The following is a 23,274-nucleotide window of genomic DNA, read 5'->3' on the forward strand; positions in this document are numbered from 1 at the left end:
GTATGGAAATTTAGAAGATTAATCATAGAAAGTTTATTGAATAACAACACAAAACAAAGATACAGACAGATCCAAGTATCAGATAATATACCAACAGAGCTGAAAAGCCCATGAATACTTACCCCCAAAACCTCTGAAGACCCATACTGTCAGGCTACATCAAAACAGGGCAACTAAGACATAGAGTTTTGATTTAATTGAAACATCCCAGAATACTCCTTATTGAGCTGACTGTGCCTTATGAATCCACCTCTCTGTCTTGACCTTTTGTCCTAGGGCTTCAGCATTCCAGGGCCAAGCTGGCTGGCCATCATACTCCATGGCTGAAATCCAATCATGTAAATGTGGTCCAATTTTGTCTGTCTCTTGGCCAATCTAACTTCCCTGAACTTAAACAGTCATATGTCTTCCAACTGAGATTAACCTAGCCTATCTGGTAAACAACTCATTGGACAAAGGGTGGGGAGCGGCAACATTTCTTTAAGATGTCCGGACAGCCAGACTGCTCACAGACCAAAAGGGCTAGAGGTTGGGATCACAAAATGGAGGGGAAGTAATCATGGTGACACTTAAAAACTCTCAGTACAAAGCTGGTGCTCTACTGCTGAATCACTGCCTGCAGGGAGAGCAACTTGTCTCAGAAATAGTCCAAAGATGAAGAAACAGACTGAAGACTACAATTAATATTTACCATTCTAAATTGTAAGCTGGACAGTGGTTTCTTTGTAGGTGTTCATATGAACAAAAGGCACCTTGCTCTGAATGCAGCATTCCCATTCTGTGGAGTTTCAGTGGTGTTACAGAGCTGGGAGGTGAAACTGAAGGACCATGGCTGTGTTGTGTCCAAACTGGATCAACATAGTTCTCATATCTCTGTAGCCTCCTTAAATGTTGCTCCTTAGAATAAAACCTGAACAGTAATGACATTAGCATTCTCTGAAGCTTCCCAGACGCTATTGTTAAGCCCACTGATAGCGGTGTGTCTGCTATTCCTGTCTCCACTGCCACATGCCTCCACTGATACTCTCTTATTCTTCATTCTGAGCCTGAAAAAATGATTCTTGGATCAACTCAGGACCAGGAAACACTTATGGCTAGGTCTAAAATGAAACAAAGACTAACAGAAATCGAAGACATAAATTTGAGGTTTGGTCATCACATTTGAGTTGAGGACTAGATTTTGAAGTAAAATACTTGAATACAAGTTGGTGGAGAAGGGAGATGCATTCCAGTCTTGGTATTTAATGTTATCTGTTTTTAACTCTAAAAGCATTCGTCAAAGGGTAGATGAAATCTCTACAGTGAGGGCAAGCAGGTGTTGACTTTGAGCTGCTAATGTAAGATTAGTGTATCTTCTATAATGCAGTTCATTCAGATGTACTAAGTAAACAAAGCATTACATATTGACACAAACAGTAGCTTTCTTAGAATGGACTAGATTGACTAATTTGCCCTGCCTACCTACTATGTTTTTACCCTACCCTACCCTTCCTTTAAGAAGTTCAGGGCAGTGTATGTAATTCTCTCCTTCTCTATTTATCCTGACAACAACCTTGTGAGGTAGGTAAGAGTCAGTGACTGACCAAAGTCAACCAGCAAGCTTCAGGTGGAGCGGAATTCAAACCCAATTCTCTTAATTCCTAGTTCACTATACCACACTGGCCCTGGATGGAACTATTATCAGCTACTGATATTTTTTCTTTCTTTATTAAAACATTTATAGCCTCTCTTTCCTCTTGGTTCATGGTGGCTTACAATAATAAGAAAACGTCCAGTTAAAAACAAAAGAACAAATCTCAAATCCCTCCCTCTAAGATGTCTACTATTAAAAATTCTTCAAAAACTGTTTTGAATAAATAAATCTGGCAGTGCCTCCTGAAGATCTCCAAGGAGTTTTCACAGTTAGGATGCAGTTATGTAGAATAGTACAGCAACTCTTACCTCAGCACGCCTACCGAGCAGTGCCTTAGACCTCTGGAGCTAGTTTCCCATCTGATCAACTGTCCACATTTTTGATCTTATGTAAAACGTAGGTGGATATTTTCAGCTGGCAAAGTAAAAGGAGTGTATTAATGTATTGGGGGAGGGGAGAAAGCATTTAATTGGGTAGCCTAGCAAGTAGAAAGTTAGATATGAACTGGAAGGACTAGGATTCAAACCCCACCTCTGTCATGAATTCCTTATCGGTGCTATCCGAGGAGAATTATGCAAAAAACTATAAAGCATCATTCACAGCCAAAAACTATAAAGCATCTTTTTCAAATTTAAGCTATTATCACATTACATGAAACCTGTGATATTTTGAAGGATGACAGGCAGCATGATTAGCAGATCTACTTTGTTATTGTTGCCTATGCCCATTCTTTATCCAGTGATTACTGACATGATGGGCTCTCCTACCACCTTTAAACATTTTCCCCCCTGGAAGCAAATTTTGTTGGAAGACAGTCTAACCTAGTGGCATCCGAGTTGCTGCTTCCCCCAGTTGCCTCATCAGAGCAGAACTGTTTTTTGAAACTAAGCAATAGCCCAGATAAATGATTGTATAAAGTTTTAAATAAACATACGTTTATGTTATGTTGTTTCGTCAGAATGATTTATCGTCATTTTCTTCTTCCAGTTCTGAACTCTGGACATAAAAGACACAAGGCTCTCTGCTGTTTATCCAAGCTAAATCCCGTTTGTTCTGCATAAGCGTTTTTGATTCTATAATATATTACCAGCTTCAGTTCCAGGTTTGTTCCCTCTAGGAATGGTGGAATTAGATACATTAACTGACAAAGATAAGATACCCATGCTGGAACTTAACAGCCATTACAATGGGTACTATAATAACAAAATTGGAATCCATTTAGATTGTGTTGTTTTTTAAAAAAAAATAAAGGTATATTTATAGGAGTATATCAATAAATATAGGATATTATGACCTTCCCAGAATTAAAAAAAATCTATAACATATTTTTAAAAGGAGAAGAAAAAGGGGGAAAGTATTTTCTTTCTTTCCATTGGCAATTGCAATTCAGACCCAGTCTCTCTCCCTCCTAGTGGGCAATGCAAACTATCTTCCTATGCATATAACCGTGTTACTGACTCTGAGGTAAAAAAATATTCTTGTACCAGAATTGGAAGAGGGGAAGGAGGAATATGTTCAAGTAAAGAAAAAGGCAGACCAGCTATGAAAAACTGTCATGCTGTTCAAAGTGGTATAGGTGTTTGTGAAGGGTCTTACAGCAACCTTACAGCAAGCTGCCACCCCCCCCCCCCGACACACACACATACTCAGTAAAACAATGATAGGTGAATTTCCTGGATAGATTAGTGATGTCTAGGAAAATAATAGTTTCTAATATGGCCAATGGAGCTCTATCAGAAATTCTAGAACACCCAAAAATTAATTTAGAAAGCTTTTTGGGAGAATAGACAACATTTATAGATTAACACCAGCACTGAATGCAGCACAACAAGGATTTCTGAAGATTCTACTTTATATGCAGTTGGTATTTAGAACACAATGTAATACCGCCCTCCCCGGTATCATTGTTAATAACAGGTATTCTCCTGATTCCACCTACTACACTCAAATGTATTTCAGAGGGAAAATACCAATTATCTATTCCTCAGTTTAGTGTCTTGTGAGATGCCTTAAGCAGGCCTAGAAGTGGCATATGAACTGAATGAGCAAAGAAATCCTGTACTGCTCTCACTATTTATGAGGTTCATTTGCTTTATAGGTTTTTTTCACCAAATACATTGTTTATTTTAATAGAAAAATTAAATAATCTTTTCCATTAGAAACCAAACTTCATGCCATGCTGAATCTAAATCCTGTACATCCTCCTTTTTATGCCTGGTAAATCTGACACATACATAATATTCCTTGGTTTTACCCATGGAAGAGCTACTTGTTCTGCACTTTATGCATGCAGTAAGTTAGCTTTTTTTGTAGATTGTGTATTTAATTTTTTTAATTGGATTCTTGTACTGTTGGAAAATTATAACATTTTCAAAATCAAGGGAATGAAATGTAAGTGCATTACATAAATGAAATTGGCATTTGGAAATTAAAATATTTACATATATGAAATAGTCTCAGTATTTTAAGATGCCTTCTCTAGCACATTAATGAAAACCTTGTATCTTAAATACAATAAATATTTTAGCTACAGAAATAACTAAATTAAAATGTAATTTAAATATGGGTGTGAATACCTCCCTTCCTTTGCCATTTCCCCCATGATAAAATGAAATAATCTCCCTAGGAATTTTCCTCACTAGTTTAAAATGAAGAGATTCAGCCGTCTCTACTTTAAAATGCTGCAAAGAAATGAGTAGTAAAAGTCTCGTAGCCACTTTTAATGAAGGCCTAAAACAAAATACATCTACCAGACTTCATTCCCTCCACTGCCTATGACCATTTGGTTCTCCTCAGAGGTCAGAGGCAGATATCTTTCATCTCACAAAAATGTCAAGAATTGATGTGCAAGGGCAAAAATTAGGTTTTTGCAATCTGGACAGGATTCTGATTAACATTCCTTGCAAGAAAACAGCAAAGGCTTGCCTTCTCTGTCATGCTTATTGGCTCTGTGGTGCACCAGATCTCTGGAGTGTTTATGCTAACTTCCAGGCACATTTTGATAATTTACAGCCTTACAATAGACTTGTTAATGTTTTGGATGGGGGAAGAAGAGGGCAGGAGCATAATCCATAAAGTACAACTGCAGAACCTGGATAGAACTCACACTGCAATGGTCCTAGTGAAAGGGAGGGTCATTTGTCCAAAGGAAACAGAACAAATCATGTAGGGACAAAAGCCACATAGAGATCCACCCCTTGCTTGGCTTCATGTGAGTTAATAAGGATAGTATTTGGGTCTTCCAACTTTTAAGCAGAAATTTTTAATACTATCGTGAATACTTAGGATGTTGTTTTTTTTGTAAAACAATAAAACAATAAAAAATAACCATATCATACAATTTAAATACACAAACACACACACACACACACACAATATATTTGCTGGTTTCCTCAGAGAAATACGTATGCAATTTTATGTACTCTAACATTCCTAAATTAGCACAGTATTATATCTACTAAGCATACTTCATCTAAGACTTTGGAAAATAATTTATAGTCTCATTATGCCCAGAGGCTGTTTTGGGCTGGAGACTTTGCAAGAACAGGAAAAGGAGCACAAAGAAGGCACATTGCAATAATACCCTTTTACAGCATCTAGCAGCTATGCTACTGTCAGCCATTGCTACAACGTTCCCATATTAATCATACATGAAGGCACGAATCAGTAACTCTGACAGCACAAATGTCATCATCACTCTGTGCAGTCCTCTACATAAGGCAGAAATACACTTAATACATTTAATTTGTTAAACATTTATTGGGTGATATGACCACTTATGGTCATGTCAACTTGCCCCCTCCCATTGGCCAATGATGGGCCTGGATAGGGTGAGAAGGGAAGAGGCCCCAGGTAAGCATACATAGCATAGATAAACTGGAGCATGTCCAGAGGAAGGCAACAAAGATGGTGAGGGGTTTGGAGACCAAGACATATGAAGAAAGGCTGGGGGAGCTTGGTCTGTTTAGCCTGGAGAAGAAACAACTGAGATGAGATTTGATAACCATCTTCGGGTATTTAAAAGGCTGCCATATAGAGGATGGAACAGAGTTGTTCTCTCTTGCCCCGGAGGGAGGGACCAGAACCAATGGGTTGAAATTAATTCAAATTCTGTCTAAACATTCGGAAGAAGTTCCTGACAGTTAGAGCGGTTTCTCAGTGGATCAGGCTTCCTCGGAAGGTGGTGGGTTCTCCATCTTAGGAAATGTTTTAACAGAGGCTGGATAACCATCTGACAGAGAGGCTGATTCTGTGAAGGCTTAAGGGGGTGGCAGGTTACAGTGGATGAACAATAGGGTTGTGAGTGTCCTGCATAGTGCAGGGGGTTGGACTAGATGACCCATTAGGTCCATTCCAACTCTATTATTCTATGATTCTATGACTCTATAATCCCAACCATATTCTGCATGATAGCACCACTTCTGGGATTTCTCAAAGCTTGGAGAACGTTTCAGGGGTTTCTCAATGGTAAAAAAGTTGAGAAAGGCTGGTATAAGTCCTCAGTACCATTCCTGTTACAGGCATAGCAACTGATAATGTGTACAGCTATTTATTTCCAGGTATTCTTTGGGATTACTTAAATCCTCTGATAGATAAAACAAAGCAACAGAACAGGGGAGGCAAAGCACAACAAGGGAAAACAAGTGGGCTGGACAGTCCGGGTAGGAGTATTACTCACAACACTAGAGGACAAGAAGGCAGATCCTGGATCTGTGTAATCATAGCTCCCATTGGAGCCTTTTGTAAAATGAAACCTGGCCTGACTTCAGAAATCAAAATGATCTCGATTCATCTTTCTTTACATATGTGAAGGAAATGACTCCAAAATTGTAAGGCTTCCTGCTTTGGTGGGAGACCTTCTGTTGGCACCATCTGTTGTTTGCTGCCTTCCAAGTATCAAAGAAATGTGAACCGAATGTTATATAAATTAGAAATAGCACTTATTGATGTGGAACACATCTTCTGGCTTACCTTCTAGGACAGAAATGGGTACAGACATGACGTCCACTGTCTCGCCTCACGGAATGAGCCAGAAGAGCCAGGGAGGTGGCTGGTGGCGTCAGCCAAGGCAGTGCCTGTGGCAGCTGTGGCAGCAGCCACAGAGAGGCAGAGAAGCGGTCAGAGAAGGCTGTGGCCAAGGCACCCAGAGACCGCACCCAGCTGCCGCACCCAGAGACACCAAGGTAGTGACTGTGCCCACACCGCTGGACGCTGAGGCAGCGGTGACAGTGGAGGTTGCAGCAGCAGAGGCTGCAGAGACAAAAGCCTGAAGCTGGTAGCCTCCGGACAGCCAGGTACCTCCCCCCGGGGTTGCTTAGTGTGTTCGTTCACTTACCTTGCCAGGGAGCCATGCAGCTGCAGACTGCTGTGCACAACCTGTTACAGATTACATCTCTTTTGGAATCTGAAAGAATGATAGAACTTTGGGAGACTTTAATTAACTAAAGCTCACCTAAGACTGCTGTAGAGCTGTATTCTCAGATAGTTGACCTTTGCGGCCTTAAAGCACAACCAGTCTGTAACAAAGGCAGCAATTCCTCCTGGTTTGACCAAGAATGTCATATCTAAAAAAAAAAAAACTGAGAGAGTTATTTAGACAGGCCCAATCGTCATAGGATCAGACTATTATCCACAGTTACTTTGAACAAAAAAAACAGTATAATTATCTTATCCGAGAGAAAAAACAGCTTTATTCTCACGATAATTGGGCCCGCCTATTTGATATTGTTAAATCCAAAAATTCCAAAGCATTCTGGTCAGCTGTAAGAGGACCCTTGAGTGGGAAGACTGGTAATTTAGAACTTATTATTGCCCCCCAAGTTTGGGTTGATCATTTTTCTGCTCTATTTAATGTCCCAGCAACTCCAGAAAATCTGCTGAATGACTCGATCCCAACTAATGTCCCTAGATGGTCCCCAGTTTTGCCTGATGAAGTAGAGGAACTAATTCTGAGCCTTAAGATAGGCAAAGCCCCAGGCCAGGATGCCCTATCAGCTGAACTTCTAAAAAACAACCCTAAATGGTGGGCTCCACCCTTGGCCAACTTATTTACCTTAATTGACTTACATGGGATTGTCCCAAGTTCTTGGTTGAATTCAATCATTGTTCCCATGTTTAAAAATGGTGACCATAACGACCCTAATAATTTTAGACCTATTAGTTTATTATCAATTATAGGTAAGATTTATGCAAAACATCTTGAACGGCGCGTAACTGATTGGGCTCACTCTCAAAGAATTATAGGTCCTGAACAGATTGGTTTCTTGCAGGGTAACTCTACTATAGATCATTGTTTAACTCTCTCATGCCTGGCCGAGAAATATACGTCCCAAAATGGTAAGAGGCTATACACAGCTTTTATAGACCTTAAAAGTGCCTTTGATAAGATAGATAGGGATATGCTGTGGAATAAATTACGATTAATGGGTATGGAACCGAGACTTGTGTTTCTCATCCAAAAACTTTGTGTCCACCTCCTGTCAAGTCCGGTATTCTTCAACGGGAGACTTAACCTCTAAGATCTCAACGACCAGTGGAGTTAAGCAAGGCTGTATTCTGGCCCCCTTGTTGTTTAATTTATTCATTAATGATTTAGCGCAAAAACTGGAACCTATTAATGGTCATCCCCCAAAACTTGGTTCCCAGCATATTCCTTTGTTGTTGAATGCCGACAATACTACAATACTCTCGTATACAAGGGTTGCCTTACAACGATACTTATCCACCTTTTACCAATATTGCCAAGATAATGTTAGTAATTAACTATGGTAAAACAAAAAATTTGGTTTTCTCTAAGAGCTGGCATGCAATGACTTGGTCTTTTGGAGGCACTTCAATAGAACAAGTCAAAACATTTAAGTATCTAGGTGTTACCTTCCAATATAACCAGAACTGGCGCTCCCACTGCCAACGAGCTATCAATCTGGCCAAATCCTCATCTTCCTTGATAAAACAGTTCTTTTTCTCTGCGAAAGGTAACCAATTTATTCCTGCAGCAATTAAATTTTTTAATGCCAAAGTAATGTCCCAGCTCCTGTTTGGATGCCCCTTATGGGTTCCTGCCTTTAATAAATCTATTGAGGGTGTTCAATCTGCTTTCTATAGGCAAATTGCAGGGGTTCCCAATTGTGTCTCCTACCATGCCATTTGCACAGAATTTGGCCAAATTAGGGTAGAGACAAGGGCCTGGATAGCTACTTTTAAATTTTGGGTCAGACTATTTTTTAGAATAGAAACTGGCAACCTTTTAACTTGTCTAAAAAGTGACCCTCTTAAATTTTGATGGTTCCAGGCTATTGAACAAAAATTAGTCTCCATTGGCATCGATCTGAACTCCCTACTACCTCTGGAAGAAAAATGTATCTTCCGGATTATTAAACAGAGAATATTAGATCATGAGCAGCAGTAACTCATACCTACCCAGCCTCGAGTCTGCTCACCAGCATTCTTTGGCATCACTATGCAGAGAAATATTATGCCTACATATTTGCATCTTCTTGATGTCCCACCCCTGAGAAGAGCTTTTCTCCTGGCATGAATGAATGCTTTCCCCTCAAAGGTCTTAGAGGGAAGATTCCACCGTATCCCATACCATGCGAGACTCTGTCCGTGTGGTTCTGGCTGCCCTGACTCTGTCTCACACATTTTGTTAGATTGCCCCTTATATGAGCAGTGTCGGGATGACAGCTTTGTTGCTTTGCTGGGAAACAAGCCTTCTGTAAGTAAATCTATGACCTTGCCATTTCTGCTCTCTGACAAAGACCCAGAGGTAACCATTTTAGTTGCCAGAGTTTTAACTAAGATGCTTTTATAATAATGCTGCCTACCTTGTATTTTATTTTTTATAATTTATTTAATAATTTTAAGATCTGTTTGGTTATGTAACCCCATGGCCTATTTTTATATGTCTTATACATATTTTATGCCAATAAAAGGTTACTGACTGGCTGTTCCACATAATGTACCTTGAGGGTTAAATTCTTGACCAACATCTGCATCATCACATTGTTGGGACAAGGATCAAAACATTGCATACTATTAGAAATATGGTCACAGTAATTTGGGTACTTCAAATGAAAAAAGAAAATATTGATACATAAATTAGCAGGCATAATTTTTGTAACATATTCATGGGTGCTTTCTTTGTTATCATGATGAATGGAACATCTCTTTGAAAAAGACTAACAGCAAATATTTCTATAAGAGTTAGAATTCAATTACTGTATCTTAAAACCTCTGTAGAGTTACTCTACATTTATACATCATAAAGACAGTAAATTATTCTTCTATAAATTAATCTTTTATACCAGATTCTTTTTTGTTCTGGATGCCAAACCCCTGACTACCTCTCTGCCATAAAGAGTTCCTATTTGGAAAGCCAACATCTGTAAAAACATTTCTAATGAAAACACTAATACAGCCCCCTGGAGAAGCAAATGAAATTAGATCTAAGTATATGGCTGCCGCCATCCACTAATCTTAAGAATAGCAGAATTGGGACTTCCTGTTCAGAGACAGGTAATGATCATTCAGGAAAGTAGTAGCAAAATAATAATAATAATACAATTGCTAATACAAATGGGCCTGCAACACAATTGTTTAAACAAACCACTAGATCACAGACTTACTTTCTTGGTCACCATACAAGAAATCTGTATTTTTTTGTTAGCATGCAAAGATTAATATCAGAACCAAGGATGCTTGAATATCCACTGGCTCAGCTCACATTCTGTTTGCAAATAGAAGACAGTTTTTTTTTGATGATCAGCTCAGCAGTTTATTGATCTCTTTGTGAATGTTCAGCAGGCTGTTTCACTGTATTTCTTACTAATCATGCACTACAGCACAACTGGCTTATCATGCATGTGCAGTCTGATTGAGTTCTACTGTCCCCCACTATCCTTGTTGCGTAGTTGCTCTGCTCAACAAACAATTGTTTAAACGAACCATTAGATCATTCACAAATCATATAAAATTGGTCACCAATAAATGCTGAATTTCCATAACATCCTACTCTGATGTTCACCTAATTAGAGTTTAGTGATGCTTCTGGTTGCCAGACAGTTTGAATCAACAGTGTCTTTACACATGTACAGTTTTGAGAAAACCCAGTGCAAACTGGTTCAGCAACTGTTCATGGCTGCTTGGCACAAACCGAACAGACCAAGGGATCTGCTCACATCTGATTGTCACCTTCAAGCACAATCAGTTTGAATCAATCAGTTTGAAAGCTGAATTCTGAAAAATTCACAGAATCCTTAATCAGAACAGGCATTTTAAAAACAGCATGTCTATGATGAATGAGAAGTGACTTCAAACGTTGCTGATGAAAAATGCCTTTTATTTGATTTCATTAAATGACGGTACATGTCAAACTTCCCAACATTTCACACACACCCTAAAAATGTGAAAAGGTATCTCTAACAAATTACTGTTGACAGAGTTTAAATATGCAGAGAGGTTGCAAGCATCAGCTTGGTGTAGTGGTTAGGAGCAGTGGCTTCTAATCTGATGAACCAGGTTAGATTCCCTGCTGCTCCTCCACATGCAGCCAGCTGGGTGACCTTGGGCTTGCCACTGATAAAGCTGTTCTGACTGAGCAGTAATATTAGGGCTCTCTTGACCTCACCTACGTCACAGGGTGTGGGGAGAGGAAAGGGATTGTAAGCCGCTTTAAGATTCCTTCTGGTAGAGAAAAGCAGCATATAAGAACCAACTCTTCATCAAAGAATACTTTTATTGTGAAGAGAAACAATTCATACAGTCCTAACTGTTCTGTGGTCTTCATGCAGCCTTTGTGTTGTGTTTGTTCTAGAGGCAAGCAGGAAGGGAGCACGAAGTCTCCAATGAGCTAATCAGGATACCAGAGGAGACTATTTGAAAAATAACAGGAAGTTCCTAATCCAACTATTCTATAAACACGTCTCAGCCGATGTCCCCTGCAGGATATTCTTCTTATGCTGTTGAATCACCCACACTACAGATCTTGCATATTCCAGCAATTATAACACAAAGCAAGCTTTGAGGCCTGACCTTATATGGTAAAGCTACTTCAATCCTATAAAGATTTTAAATTACCAATTTCTAGCCTTGCCCATATAACACTTAAAATTTGTAAATTCTCAGTAAATAAACTAGATATTCCTAATGTCTAGACTGATTATTCGATTTGTAACACTTCAAGAACACAATAAGGGGAACTAGAAATTATTCAATTCCACAAAAGCCAAAGGTTCATTTTATTATGAACTTATGCCTCACTAATTTTAATTGTCATTTTAAAATGATGTATGCCCTCTTCTCATTGTAACCTGAGGTTCCAGCTCTGGATTTATGTCTTTCATCAAACCTTTCATCCATCCTCCTAACCCAGGGAAAATAAAAGCTTGAACTGGAAGACCATGTTGAAGTGATCATAGGACCTCTTGTATGGTTCTTATCTCTCTGCTTAGATACTCAATGGAGTAGGAAAGGAGAGAACTTGGAGAGGAAGAGCATGAACTAGGATGAGAACAAGGCTTTTCCCCCAGCATTTTCCCTTATGAGGGAAAATGGGTGTAGAAGAAAGGGCAATAGACCTACATACCAACAGAAGGCCTCTTCATGGACCACAATATAAATTAACAGGGAAAAATGAGAAACAAGTAATGTGTAACATTAACTTAACTGAAAAATTGCTTCCATCCTTTCTGCTTGCCTGCCTGTTCCCCACAGAATCCCACAAACACCATACATACCTCATAACCATTATTGGTGTTTTCCCCAACTCAGCTTTATGTGCAATTACTTTAAGGTAAATCCTAAGACACCATTTTAAAAATGGTTATTAAAATAAGGCTTCCTCCAGAGCAAGAGGTCTTCTGTTAATACCTCTTCCACTGGACAAAGGCTCCTTGGAACCAGAAAAGGCTCCACAAATAGAAGAATGGAACCTATGAATTCAAGCCAAGCAGAACATTCTAATCTTGTTAAACCTCTGTCCTAATGTACTATACATACACATGCAACATGATGATTTTGTATTGGGACACTTTTTCTTAAATAACCCTGACCAACTGAAGTCGCTTATAATAAAATTTCTTTTAAGAACACAGTTTATATTGCCAGTTTGTTTTGTTTACTTTTCACACAAGTTTTAAAGTTGTGAAATAACAATGAAGGCATCTAAAAGGTTCTACTCCTCTCACTTGAGTCTTTCTCCAGGGCAAGAGGTCTTCTGTTAATACCTCTTCCACTGGACGAAGGCTCCATGGAACCAGAAAAGGCTCTACAAATAGAAGACCGGAACCTATGAATTCAAGCCAACTCATACTTTAAACATATTTTTCCTTATACTCTCTTGCTGCTTAGAATTAAGCAGATCTTTTCAATATATAAGTACTGTATTTGGCATATATTTGGCGTATAAGACTACTTCCCCCCCCTGAAAAACATGCCTCCAAGTGGGGGGGTCGTCCTATACACCGGGTGCACTTCAGTTGGGATAGACATAGCTGCCCATAGTGGCCTCCCGATGCTTGCCCGGTGCCTATAGTGGCCTCCCGATGCCCTCCCAATGTCCATAGTGGCCTCCCGATGCCCTCCCACCTCATTCTACATACCATCCAGTATCACACAGTATCCAGCGCGGCTACAACGGGTCATCAGTGTGGCTGCGGCAAGCATCAACAGCGAGACAGGGGTGCCAGCCTTTTCAGTGTGGCCGACCCGTTCTGCTCGGGGGGAAGCAGCGGTGCTCTGGCCTGCCCCTTGTCTACGCAGAGCTCGCACGTGCGGACTTGCGCACTAGTGCCGGTCACAGGGAGATGCAGGGGCGGGGCGGGTATATAACAAACTCTATATTTTGAGTGGAAATGTTGGGGGGTCATCTTATACGCCCAGTCATCTTACACGCCGGCAAATACGGTAGATCCCATCTTTTAAAATCAGAAACATCTTCAAATAGAAAGAACAAAATGATGAATGCCACAAGCCATTACTATAATTCTTGATAAGGTACAGCAAAACCATGTACCATATTGCAACCAGCTTGCCAAAAGTTGCAGATTTTTAAAACATTCATTCTGATCCATTAACGGTGATAAAGCTAATACAGCAATAGACACACACCTCTGCACCCAGCTGCTTGCACCGGGGATCTTTTCTGGATGAGTCAACTAACAGATCCAGTCAACTAACAGATGGCCAATAGAGTCAGCCTTGACAATACTAATCAACTTTTGTGGAAAGAGGTAGTGTTACATCAGCCTATCTCCCCCCCCCCCCCCACATTGGTGTTTTCAGTTGTCCAGGCCATCTGTTTGCACTTTGGAGATGTATATATGGACCTGTGCTTTAACCCTGAATATTGAACCAGTCTGATAAATACAGATACTTGGAAGTAGTAGAACATCAATAAAATACTGCTGTTTCCATAGTTCAGTGCTATTGTATTATTTGTTAAACAAATAATCCCTAAGAGTAAAATACTTTAGGACTGATCAAAAGCTTTTTATATAACCAATTTTATTTGTTAGGAAACAATACAAATGTATAATTAAATGGAGTACATTTGAATTTACATTCAGCAAAGGTAAAACCAAAAAGTACTTCGCATTTCTTAAACCACCTTTATTCAATGTTAAAGCCCCCTCTAGTGTTTAAAAACAACTGCAAACTTGTACATGATCAGATAATTTGGCTACTTAAATTTAGCTGATCTTTTCAAAAAGATAAAAATGAAAGTTCCAGATGTCCCTCTCTGCTCATATAGTAATTAACAATATACTAGTAATGCAATCCTGTGCAGCTATCCCATGGAAGTCAAAGGCTAGAGTAACACTGCCTAGGATTGCACTGTAAGTAGCCATAACTAATATTTACACATATTTCTGTAAAATAAGAATGTTCGTTATTTTAAAGACTGATGAGCATTTCATACATTCTCAGGAAATCCAATGAATCATGTTATTGAATCAAAAATGTTTCTTATACCTCCCCTATGTCCTGATATTAAAAATAGAATTGATACAGCCAATTAACAAATACTATACTTAAACCAATCACCCACCCACCCCTACCAAATCAATTTGGTCTTTCAAAAGTTATCTAGATTTGCATTTAGTTATTTATACTGCAGCCCTACTGAACAAGAAATATAGATTAAAGCCCAATATTTAGAAAAACCACAGCTAAAACAACATTTGTGGTCTATAATAAAGAAGAAAACAGTGAATAAACCCAGAAGATTAATAACTTAACTACCTTAGCTGTTTGGTTTTTTTTAATTCAAGATTTACCTCAAAGAATATTGAAAAACTGCAGCATGCATCTCCCTACTTACTGGTCACCAGCTCTAGTCCTATAAGGATTAACTATAGAAGAGAACCATGTTTGTTGGAAAAAGAGACACATTTGAAAGATTCGTTCACACAGTTCACACTGATGGGCTAAATATAGGAATGCAAATCAAGCTTAATGTAGCCGCTTCACATTTTCTGCCTATTGAGCTGGATCACTTTTGGCACCATTAACACCACAGGACAGCAGTCTTGCTAACATAGGCAAAGTTGTACTTGCGGTCCTAGCACAGCAAGTTCTAATTATAGCTAAACTATACTGAGAGAGAAAGTTTATTCCTCTATAGATCCCAAGAACATTAGCAGAATGTTTCTAAAAGCTCATTAACCAGATTATATACTATCATCATACCAGACGTAGGTTTTTGTGCATAAAAATACTGTGCTACACAAAGTTTTTGCATAATACTGTGCAAATAGCATATACTGTGGTGCCTACAATGGATGGGAATAAGCATTCTTATCCACGCTATGCAGTTTAAGGTGGACTGATGCACTAGAGGCGACATTTGGATCCAGACTATTGTAACTATGCACTGAATTTTGCATATATGGTAACCAGTGCAAAGTTTGAAGCCATGTACACTGTTTGATAAGATAATCTGCTAAATTAGTAATTTTACAATTTCTCAACTCCTGACTGAGAGAAAAAATTGTTTCTTGTCCAAGAGGCATGCAGTAGGCTAAAACCAAACACATTTCTTTAAATCATTTTTAAAGTTTCTTCAAAAATTTAGAAAAATCCTCTCAGGCAATTATACATTTCTAGTCAGTTTGAAGCTGCAAAACACAGAATATTTTCCCTATCTAAGTAGGTTCATGGATATGCTGATAATCAAACAGCAACTGGTACTCTATCTCTGGGAGAGCTCTCATATGCATTGGCTTGCAGAAGCAAAATGCACAACCTTTAATGTGTTTTCCTCCATGGAAACAATATCAATGTAGGGAAACTGTTATATATAAAACAGAAGAGGTTCTGTGAAGTGGATGTACGATTACTTAATGGTGGGCATAGCCCTCTTTGACAGAAGGGAGTCTGAGCCTAATTCTACCAAGCTTTCTTGCTGAGCTCTACCGCCATTCGTTTCAGAGCTGTACCTCACTAAAATTATGGAGAGAATATAGCACTAGCCAGGGTTATACTTTTTGAGAAAAGAGATGAACTGAGAGTTTCAAGGTGACTGGCATATTTGGCATGACTGGCATATTTGTAAATTACAGTGGTTTATGTGAAACTTCCTATAATACAGTGATCACAGTTTCAGAGATGACAAGATGAAACACATTTTCCTTAGGCTCAATTTCTACAAAAAATTCCCAAGATGCTGCAGCCCTTTATTCCTAGTGCAATTTTATTGAGAGGTTTGGGTAAATATCTAGACAATCAGATAAGCATGTAGGCATAAAACAAGTAATCAAAACTATCAAACAGAAATATAAAACAGAGTTAGAGAAACAAACTATCAAATAAAAACAAACTGAGGCAACAGGGGGAGGTGGGTAAACTCAGGTGCTAAAAAATAAATATTAAATATATAGATACAAACATTACAAAATCATCTAACCATTTTCATTGACACTCTTCTCTTACAACCTCAAAACAGCCAAACTGGGGCTATGCACACTGCAGGTAATTTTGAGAGAAAGTCATGTGTGCCGGTTTTCAGACTACAGCCTTTGAAGAGACAATGAATGACCAGTTAAAACTTAGGTTCTCTCTTATACAGAAAGGCAAAACTCAGTTCTTTGTGTTCTGCCCCTTGCAGCTGCTTCTTTTGGAAAGCACCTCGCTGATCTGACGCTCAAGTTCACTTACAATGTGGTCTTCGTGGTTATAGACTCCTGTCCTCAACAATGTATCTCTCTCTTCTATAAGACGGGCCAGATAGTCATCCAGACTCTCATTTACTTGTTGTGGGTGAGCACTTTGCAACTGCGAATCAAAATCCTCTTGTGAATCAGGAAAATGTTTTTTGTCTTCTTGCTGTTTTAATCTGAGAAAGAAAAAAAATGAGCAGTTCGTCGATTCACCCACAGCTAACTAGTTTTGAGAGTAAATGTGAAATTGTGAAAAAAATGTAAAAGTTGTATTGCCCTAGAAACAGCCACTATCATCCCATATTAAGAACTGTGGTACTTACTTTATTGGATAAGGCTATTAACTAGAAGCCAAGAATGCCTTTGATCAAATGCCTATGTATCTGAGTGATTTTTAACAAGAACTAAACTGTTTAAAAACACACAGAAGACATAAGGTCAAAAGGTGTTGAAACTACCAAGCCATTTAAGAAGTAAAGTGTTTTGTTCACCAGAGATTTGAGAACAGGCACCATTAATGTATCTTTTTATGCAGCAAACAGGTATGCTTAGAACAAGACAGGGTAAAAAAAGGTTTGCTATAATATAGCTATAGTCAAGGTAAAAAAAACTGGGTCTGGTAGCCTTTGGCATAGATTTCCTATAATACAGGATTGTTACATTTTATAAATGGGCAAATATTACCTAAGGGACCAAAAGCTGTGTTCTGCTCCTGGACTGACAGCCAATTAAGTGTGACTTAGCTGAACCCTCACCTATTCAGAGGCAGAAATAAAAATCCAACAAATGGTACAATACCTGTTCAGTTCATTTTTGATATCCTCCAGCTCTTGCCGCTGAGCCTTTCCCAATTCTTTTTCTTCTGCTGCCAAGTATCGAAGCCTCATGTGCTCCAGCTCTTGCTGCTGCTTTTTAAGACGGGCCATTGCATTCTCTTGTTCGCGCTAAGGAAAGACCAAGTAGTTTCATTTACTTCACAGCTTGCTACATGTGGCTTTTGACCGAATCTTTGCTACTATGCACGTGATGGACAAATAACATGTCATTCACATACAGATAATTTACAAGAATCACAAAGATAGCTTAGATTGAGCACATACGTGATAAACTAACCATCACTAAAGAACAGTCTCAGGTTTGAAATAGCACAGATATATCTCCATTTGTATGGGTGGATCTTGTTATACAAACAGACAAGCATGTAAGTTATTACAACTCAATGAAATGCTGAAATCCATTCTGAAGTAGTTAAGTTTTAAGTGTCACACGTCTCCACCTAAAAAAAATAAAATAAAATGAAGCACAGGCATATTAGGCTGCCAGCTCTTGAAGAGACTACAAAAAGACTGGGAGAACAATAATAAAAAGGCTTCTCAAATGTCATGAAACTATGATATGCCAGAATAACACCCTGATAAGTTACAGCAGAAAGAGCAGAATGGTGTCCTTCCTTGCTGAAAAACTCCCTTAGAGCAAGGGTTCCCTTATTCACCAGCTGCCACCAATCAACGCCTCCTGAGAACTTCTAGACTGACCTGCTGAGAGGGTATTCTTCCAGCACATTACTAGAGCTGCAGTAAAGTGGCAGGCGAAAAGTCCTAGTAAATACCTCATAACCAATGATGTAGTGTCCGTGCAGTCTAGCATAGAGGGCAGAGATTCAGAAAAAAAACATCTCAGGGAAATAAATTGTACTAAGTGAAGTCAAAAGATGTCTTCTTAAAAAGGATTACTATAAAAGACAGAACAACAAAAAAGGAAAACAATGGTTCATCTCCAACTCTGATGCCAGCGGCTACTGTTACCAGTCATCGAGAGGAATAAAATATAGACCCACCCTATCAAGCATAATGGTTATGGCTCTGAAATTCCATGACAAATGGGTGGTCGGGGCCCAAATTGGACTGACATTGTCCAAAAGGGATTAGCTATCAGGATGGTCCAATGTGGAACTGAAATGAATGGATCATTCTAATGTGAACTCCCCAGATCCCAGACACCTCTAGGTGGCACTCTTGCTCTAATAAGGGGTTAGGGTTTCGGTCACTAAGGCTTGAAATATAATGAAAGCTAACTGAATCATGTGTTTTTTGAAAATGAGTAAGTACTGACTGAGACACCCAGCAATCTATCCTTAATAGCAGTATATTAAATTCATTGTTGCTGTTGTCAGCCATTCAGTCATGTTCGACTCCAGGCGATCTCATGGCACAGCTGTTATCACAATCTACAATCTTGCACTGCCCCCCTCAGCTGTGCAATGTTCTGGCCGGTGCCCATTCTAATTGTGTCCAACATCTGCACCGTTTGTCAGCCTGGTATCCTTTTTCCACTGACCAGTCCTAGCATAATTGCTCTCTCTATTGAGTTTGATCGCATGATATGGCCAAAGTAAGTGAGCCAGAGTTTAATGACTTTGCCTACCAATGATATATCAAATTTTAGAACAATGAAAACCAGGCACCAACAGAGCCAATTTTTATCACTCTGCAGAATGCATGTCAACAATTGAATGTCCTCTGATGAGTTGCCTTACAGTGAATTTGAAACTGCAGCAGAGAAGGACCTTTCCAGATCTTCTCTGGAAGTCCTTTCTCAAAGGATCAATGTCTGCCATCTGCCAAGTATAAGATGAAGAGAAAGCTAGAAGCAGCTGCTTTGAGGACCTCAACAGGACATGGATCTATATAAGGAAATATACAGCACCTTAAATTCAGTGCAGAAACTAAGTTGTTCAAAATGGGCATACTGTATATCTGGAGGCATGCAGCAGTCAGCAGACAGGCTGCAGTAACCGGCACTGTGTAGTTCTGCGTGACTTTAAAGGGCACCCCAGAGAAGAACAGCCTGGGAAAGATAATGAAATGGGCGTGGATACAGCTTAACACTTGACACATAAAATCTAACCTGTGACCTTTCTCCTCTCCCCAAACCATGACAAAAGTTGAGATTATCAGTAAATGTCACATTTCCTTCCCCACACACAATTCATTAAAATCATGAGAATTAGAAACTTCTTTTCTGTATCTTTGTGCCACACCTCAAATACTGAATGCAGCACTGCGTATGTTATGCCATGAAACCTAATAAGGCATAAAATAACTTCCACAGCCATACGTGAAGGGAATGTAAAAGCCATCTAGTAGTTCCTCACACCCAAGGTATTTTTAACATCCATATTAGAACAACTAAATTAAGCAGACAAATAACTACTTTTAATGTTTTTTCCATGTTTTAATGGTTTTTTCCATGTTCTATAGAGTTGAAGTATGAGAACCAGACTATGTCTGAAGTACAAGATTTATGATCATTAGATCAGAGGTTTATAAAAAGAATGTACTGTTTGTAAAAGTCTAATTTCTAATGGGAAGGATTCTTTATCCATGTTTGGTGCTGACCTGGAGGCTATTTTATCAGAGCTTTTTTCTAATACATTCATTTTATACTGCCTTGTTGAATCTATTGATGATCTTAAACATTTTGTAAAATTACTGAAACACTCTCTCTGAAGGCAACCTTTTTACAACTGCCCCTGTTTGTTTCAGTTCAGTTTGATAACCTATTAAAGTTCCTTGCCCTGACATTTTGGATGTTTCCCAGCCATTCAACATAGTTTTTAATTCAGGGCTGGCCTAACAGTCGAAGCAACCAAACCAGAAGCTTCAGCTGCAGTGTTCTGGGGGACACCAATGAAGCAGGAAGTAGAGCAAGGAGTGTGCCCTAGCACCTCCACCTCCCCCCCCTCCCCCAAGCTGATGTATTTTTGAGGACCCTGGATCGAATTTTTCAGCTCTCATCTTGGGACAGCAGAATGTCTTGGGCAGGCCCTGGTTGAGGATAAAATGGAGGAGAGGAGATAAGTTGCTATTAGTCCCCAAGAAAGACTAGACAGCATATAAATGAAGTAAATAAACAAACAAGAATGTAATCTTTCAATACTCTGCAGCTGCTTTAGCTCTTAGATCTTTACAACAATTTATTTATACAAACACAGAAAAGTTCAGGGTAATGCTCCATCAAGAAGAAAACCCACGCTCTTATTTTTTGCTGTTGCATCTGAGCAGCACTTCAAAAGCATCAATAAAGCTCATGGTAAAAGAACCAAGAGGCCATTTAGTCCAATCCTATATGCTCATATGGCTTTTCTGAAGAGGAGTTATGGACATACAGTGGACACACTGTGTTATATTATTTTGAGTAATATTCAACCTGGATTTCCCTGCAAATTGATAACATTTGTTTCTTGTGCTCAATTTCATGGGATAGAAACTACTCTCTCAACACCAGTAACAGATCCCCAATACCAAGTTGCATTTTACACTGGATATACCATGACCTTGATTGGTCAGTCAATCCCAGAAGTTACGAGGCAATATTATATATATGCCTTTTAATTTTCCATGACCTCCCAGCATTTGTCTTTCCACTGTACACCTATTATGTGAAACAAGTGTCCACCCTTCAACAGGCCCTTCAGCAATGTGGTACGCTAACTAGGCCTCTTGACCAAAGTGTCATGTAAGAGGAGAAGAGGCTCTAGCCCCTTCCCCCTCACAGAAAAAATTACACTCTTCTAGGTTAACAAAGCAAAGTCTTTTATGCTGTCCCAACATACTAACTGTTATTTGGATTCCTGTGTCATCTGACAATAAAAATACAAACAACTAGTAAATCACTAAGAAAAAAAATATCTTCAGTTCAATCTGCAAAAAGATCCTTGCAGGCTGCCAGGTACTAAAGCTAAGAGGCTCTTCAATCAAGTGGGAACGATCTTTATTTTGTCATAGCAGCTTATAAATCCAGAGAGAAGATGTAAACATACATACCCTAGACTAAACAATGGTTAAATAGCAGCCACTATTCACTCTCTGACTTGTACATACCAAGTCTGTGGGAAAAAACGTACAACTAAAGCTAAGGAACTCAACTCAAGTTTTCTGAAAATAACCTAGAGCTGACAAGTCAGGAGGAGGGTCTGGATGCTTTCAAGACACAGTTTTTAACGGAGATTTTGATTCTGTTTTTTAAAGCAAAGATTTACATCTACTCCTAGGCTAAATTACTCATAAATTAATCACATTTACTTTGAGAAGCTAAACAGGAGGCTGGACAAGATATAGCCCATGTCAGCCAATGAAGTCTGTGTTTGTTTAAGAAGAAGAAAAAGAAGAAAAAGAAAAAGAAGAAGAAGAGGAGGAGGAGGAAGAAGAGTTGGTTCTTATATGCTGCTTTTCTCTACTCGAAGGGGGATCCCCCACAACAGACACCCTGTGGGGTGGGTGAGCCTGAGAGAGCCCTGATATCACTGCTCGGTCAGAACAGTTTTATCAGTGCCGTGGCGAGCCCAAGGTCACCCAGCTGGCTGCATGTGGGGGAATGCAGAATCGAATCCGGCATGCCAGATTAGAAGTCCGCACTCCTAACCACTACACCAAACTGGCTCTCCAGGATCCAGGTGCAAAGCCATGTTGCTCTGAAGCAGCAGAACAAACCGACTCTTTAAGACCTTTAAGGCCAACAAAGTTTTATTCAACATGTAAGATCAGATTCTGTGTGCATGCCATCTTCAGATACAATAAAGTAGAAACTACCAATCTATACATATAGGTAAAAGGAGAGCAGTAAATAGCATAATGAAGATTCAAGGACCAAACAGGTATAACAAGCTTAGTTTATATTGTTACTATCCATAGTTAATTATTCTCAGCAATACACAATTAAGGATACATCTGCCTGTCAATCTCTAATTTTGACATATTTCCTTCACTATCTTTCCCCCAGTATTTACTGCTCATACCCTCCCTACTTGTATGGACTAGTAATTTCTACTTCATCATTGTATCTGAAGAAGTGTGTGTGTGCATATCAAAGCCTATATCTTGAATAAAATTTGCTTGGTCTTAAAAGGTACCACTTGACACAAACTTTAGGGGTTTTTTACAAGTGTCCTGGCTTTGCTGTGAATAAATCTTCACAGTAGTACAAAAATGTCAAAATTTAAATTTTCCAATAATTGCAACTCAATGCACTTTTGAGTTTCTACAAAAACATTCAAAATCCAGACATATTCCTCTGTAATCACCAAAGCTGAACTTTGACATTCTTTGTTACAACTTCAACAGAAATATACTATAATTCTCCAATGTAACAGTAAGAAATACTGCTCACTGTGATGTGCAAGTCTCCCCAAAAACTCAACTCAAAATATAAACAGGCATAATGGAATCAACATTCACGTCTGCCTTGATCTCTAAAATTCCCCAAATATGACTCGGGTTTTATAGTCTTCAGTGGTCATCTAAGAATATCTTCACATTTTAAAAAATTAGCAGTTTTGTGCAAGAATTCACGTGTAATGATCACTGATGATCCCAAAGCACAATCCTGTGTACATGAAACAGCTAAATCCTTTACTGCGGTGTAACAAGGTTGTGAAATATCAACAGCTTAAGTTTCATTGAAAAGCAAACGGGCACATTAAAA

General features: G+C 39.0%; 1 protein-coding gene and 1 long non-coding RNA gene across 4 annotated transcripts in view; both read right to left on the minus strand.

Annotated features, from left to right (window-relative positions):
- Positions 1-1,338: 1,338 nt before the first annotated feature.
- LOC143841793 (uncharacterized) lies at positions 1,339-7,185 on the minus strand. Its single transcript, XR_013232838.1, has 3 exons — positions 7,086-7,185; positions 2,568-2,629; positions 1,339-2,047 (listed from the first exon to the last, which is right to left on the minus strand). It is a non-coding gene; the product is annotated as an uncharacterized LOC143841793 (long non-coding RNA).
- Positions 7,186-14,120: 6,935 nt separating this feature from the next.
- Positions 14,121-23,274, minus strand: part of CEP120 (centrosomal protein 120) — a 36,964-nt gene continuing 27,810 nt past the window's right edge. For all 3 annotated transcript variants that reach the window (XM_077344418.1, XM_077344416.1, XM_077344417.1), the window contains 2 exons: positions 17,590-17,735; positions 14,121-16,967 (listed from right to left, as the gene is read on the minus strand). In XM_077344418.1, the coding sequence (XP_077200533.1) occupies positions 16,712-16,967; positions 17,590-17,735 (402 nt within the window). In that variant the 3' untranslated portion in view covers positions 14,121-16,711. The remainder of the gene's footprint in view (positions 16,968-17,589; positions 17,736-23,274) is intronic.

Source organism: Paroedura picta, chromosome 7 (assembly GCF_049243985.1).
Source record: "Paroedura picta isolate Pp20150507F chromosome 7, Ppicta_v3.0, whole genome shotgun sequence".
In the NCBI taxonomy this organism is placed as follows: domain Eukaryota; kingdom Metazoa; phylum Chordata; class Lepidosauria; order Squamata; family Gekkonidae; genus Paroedura; species Paroedura picta.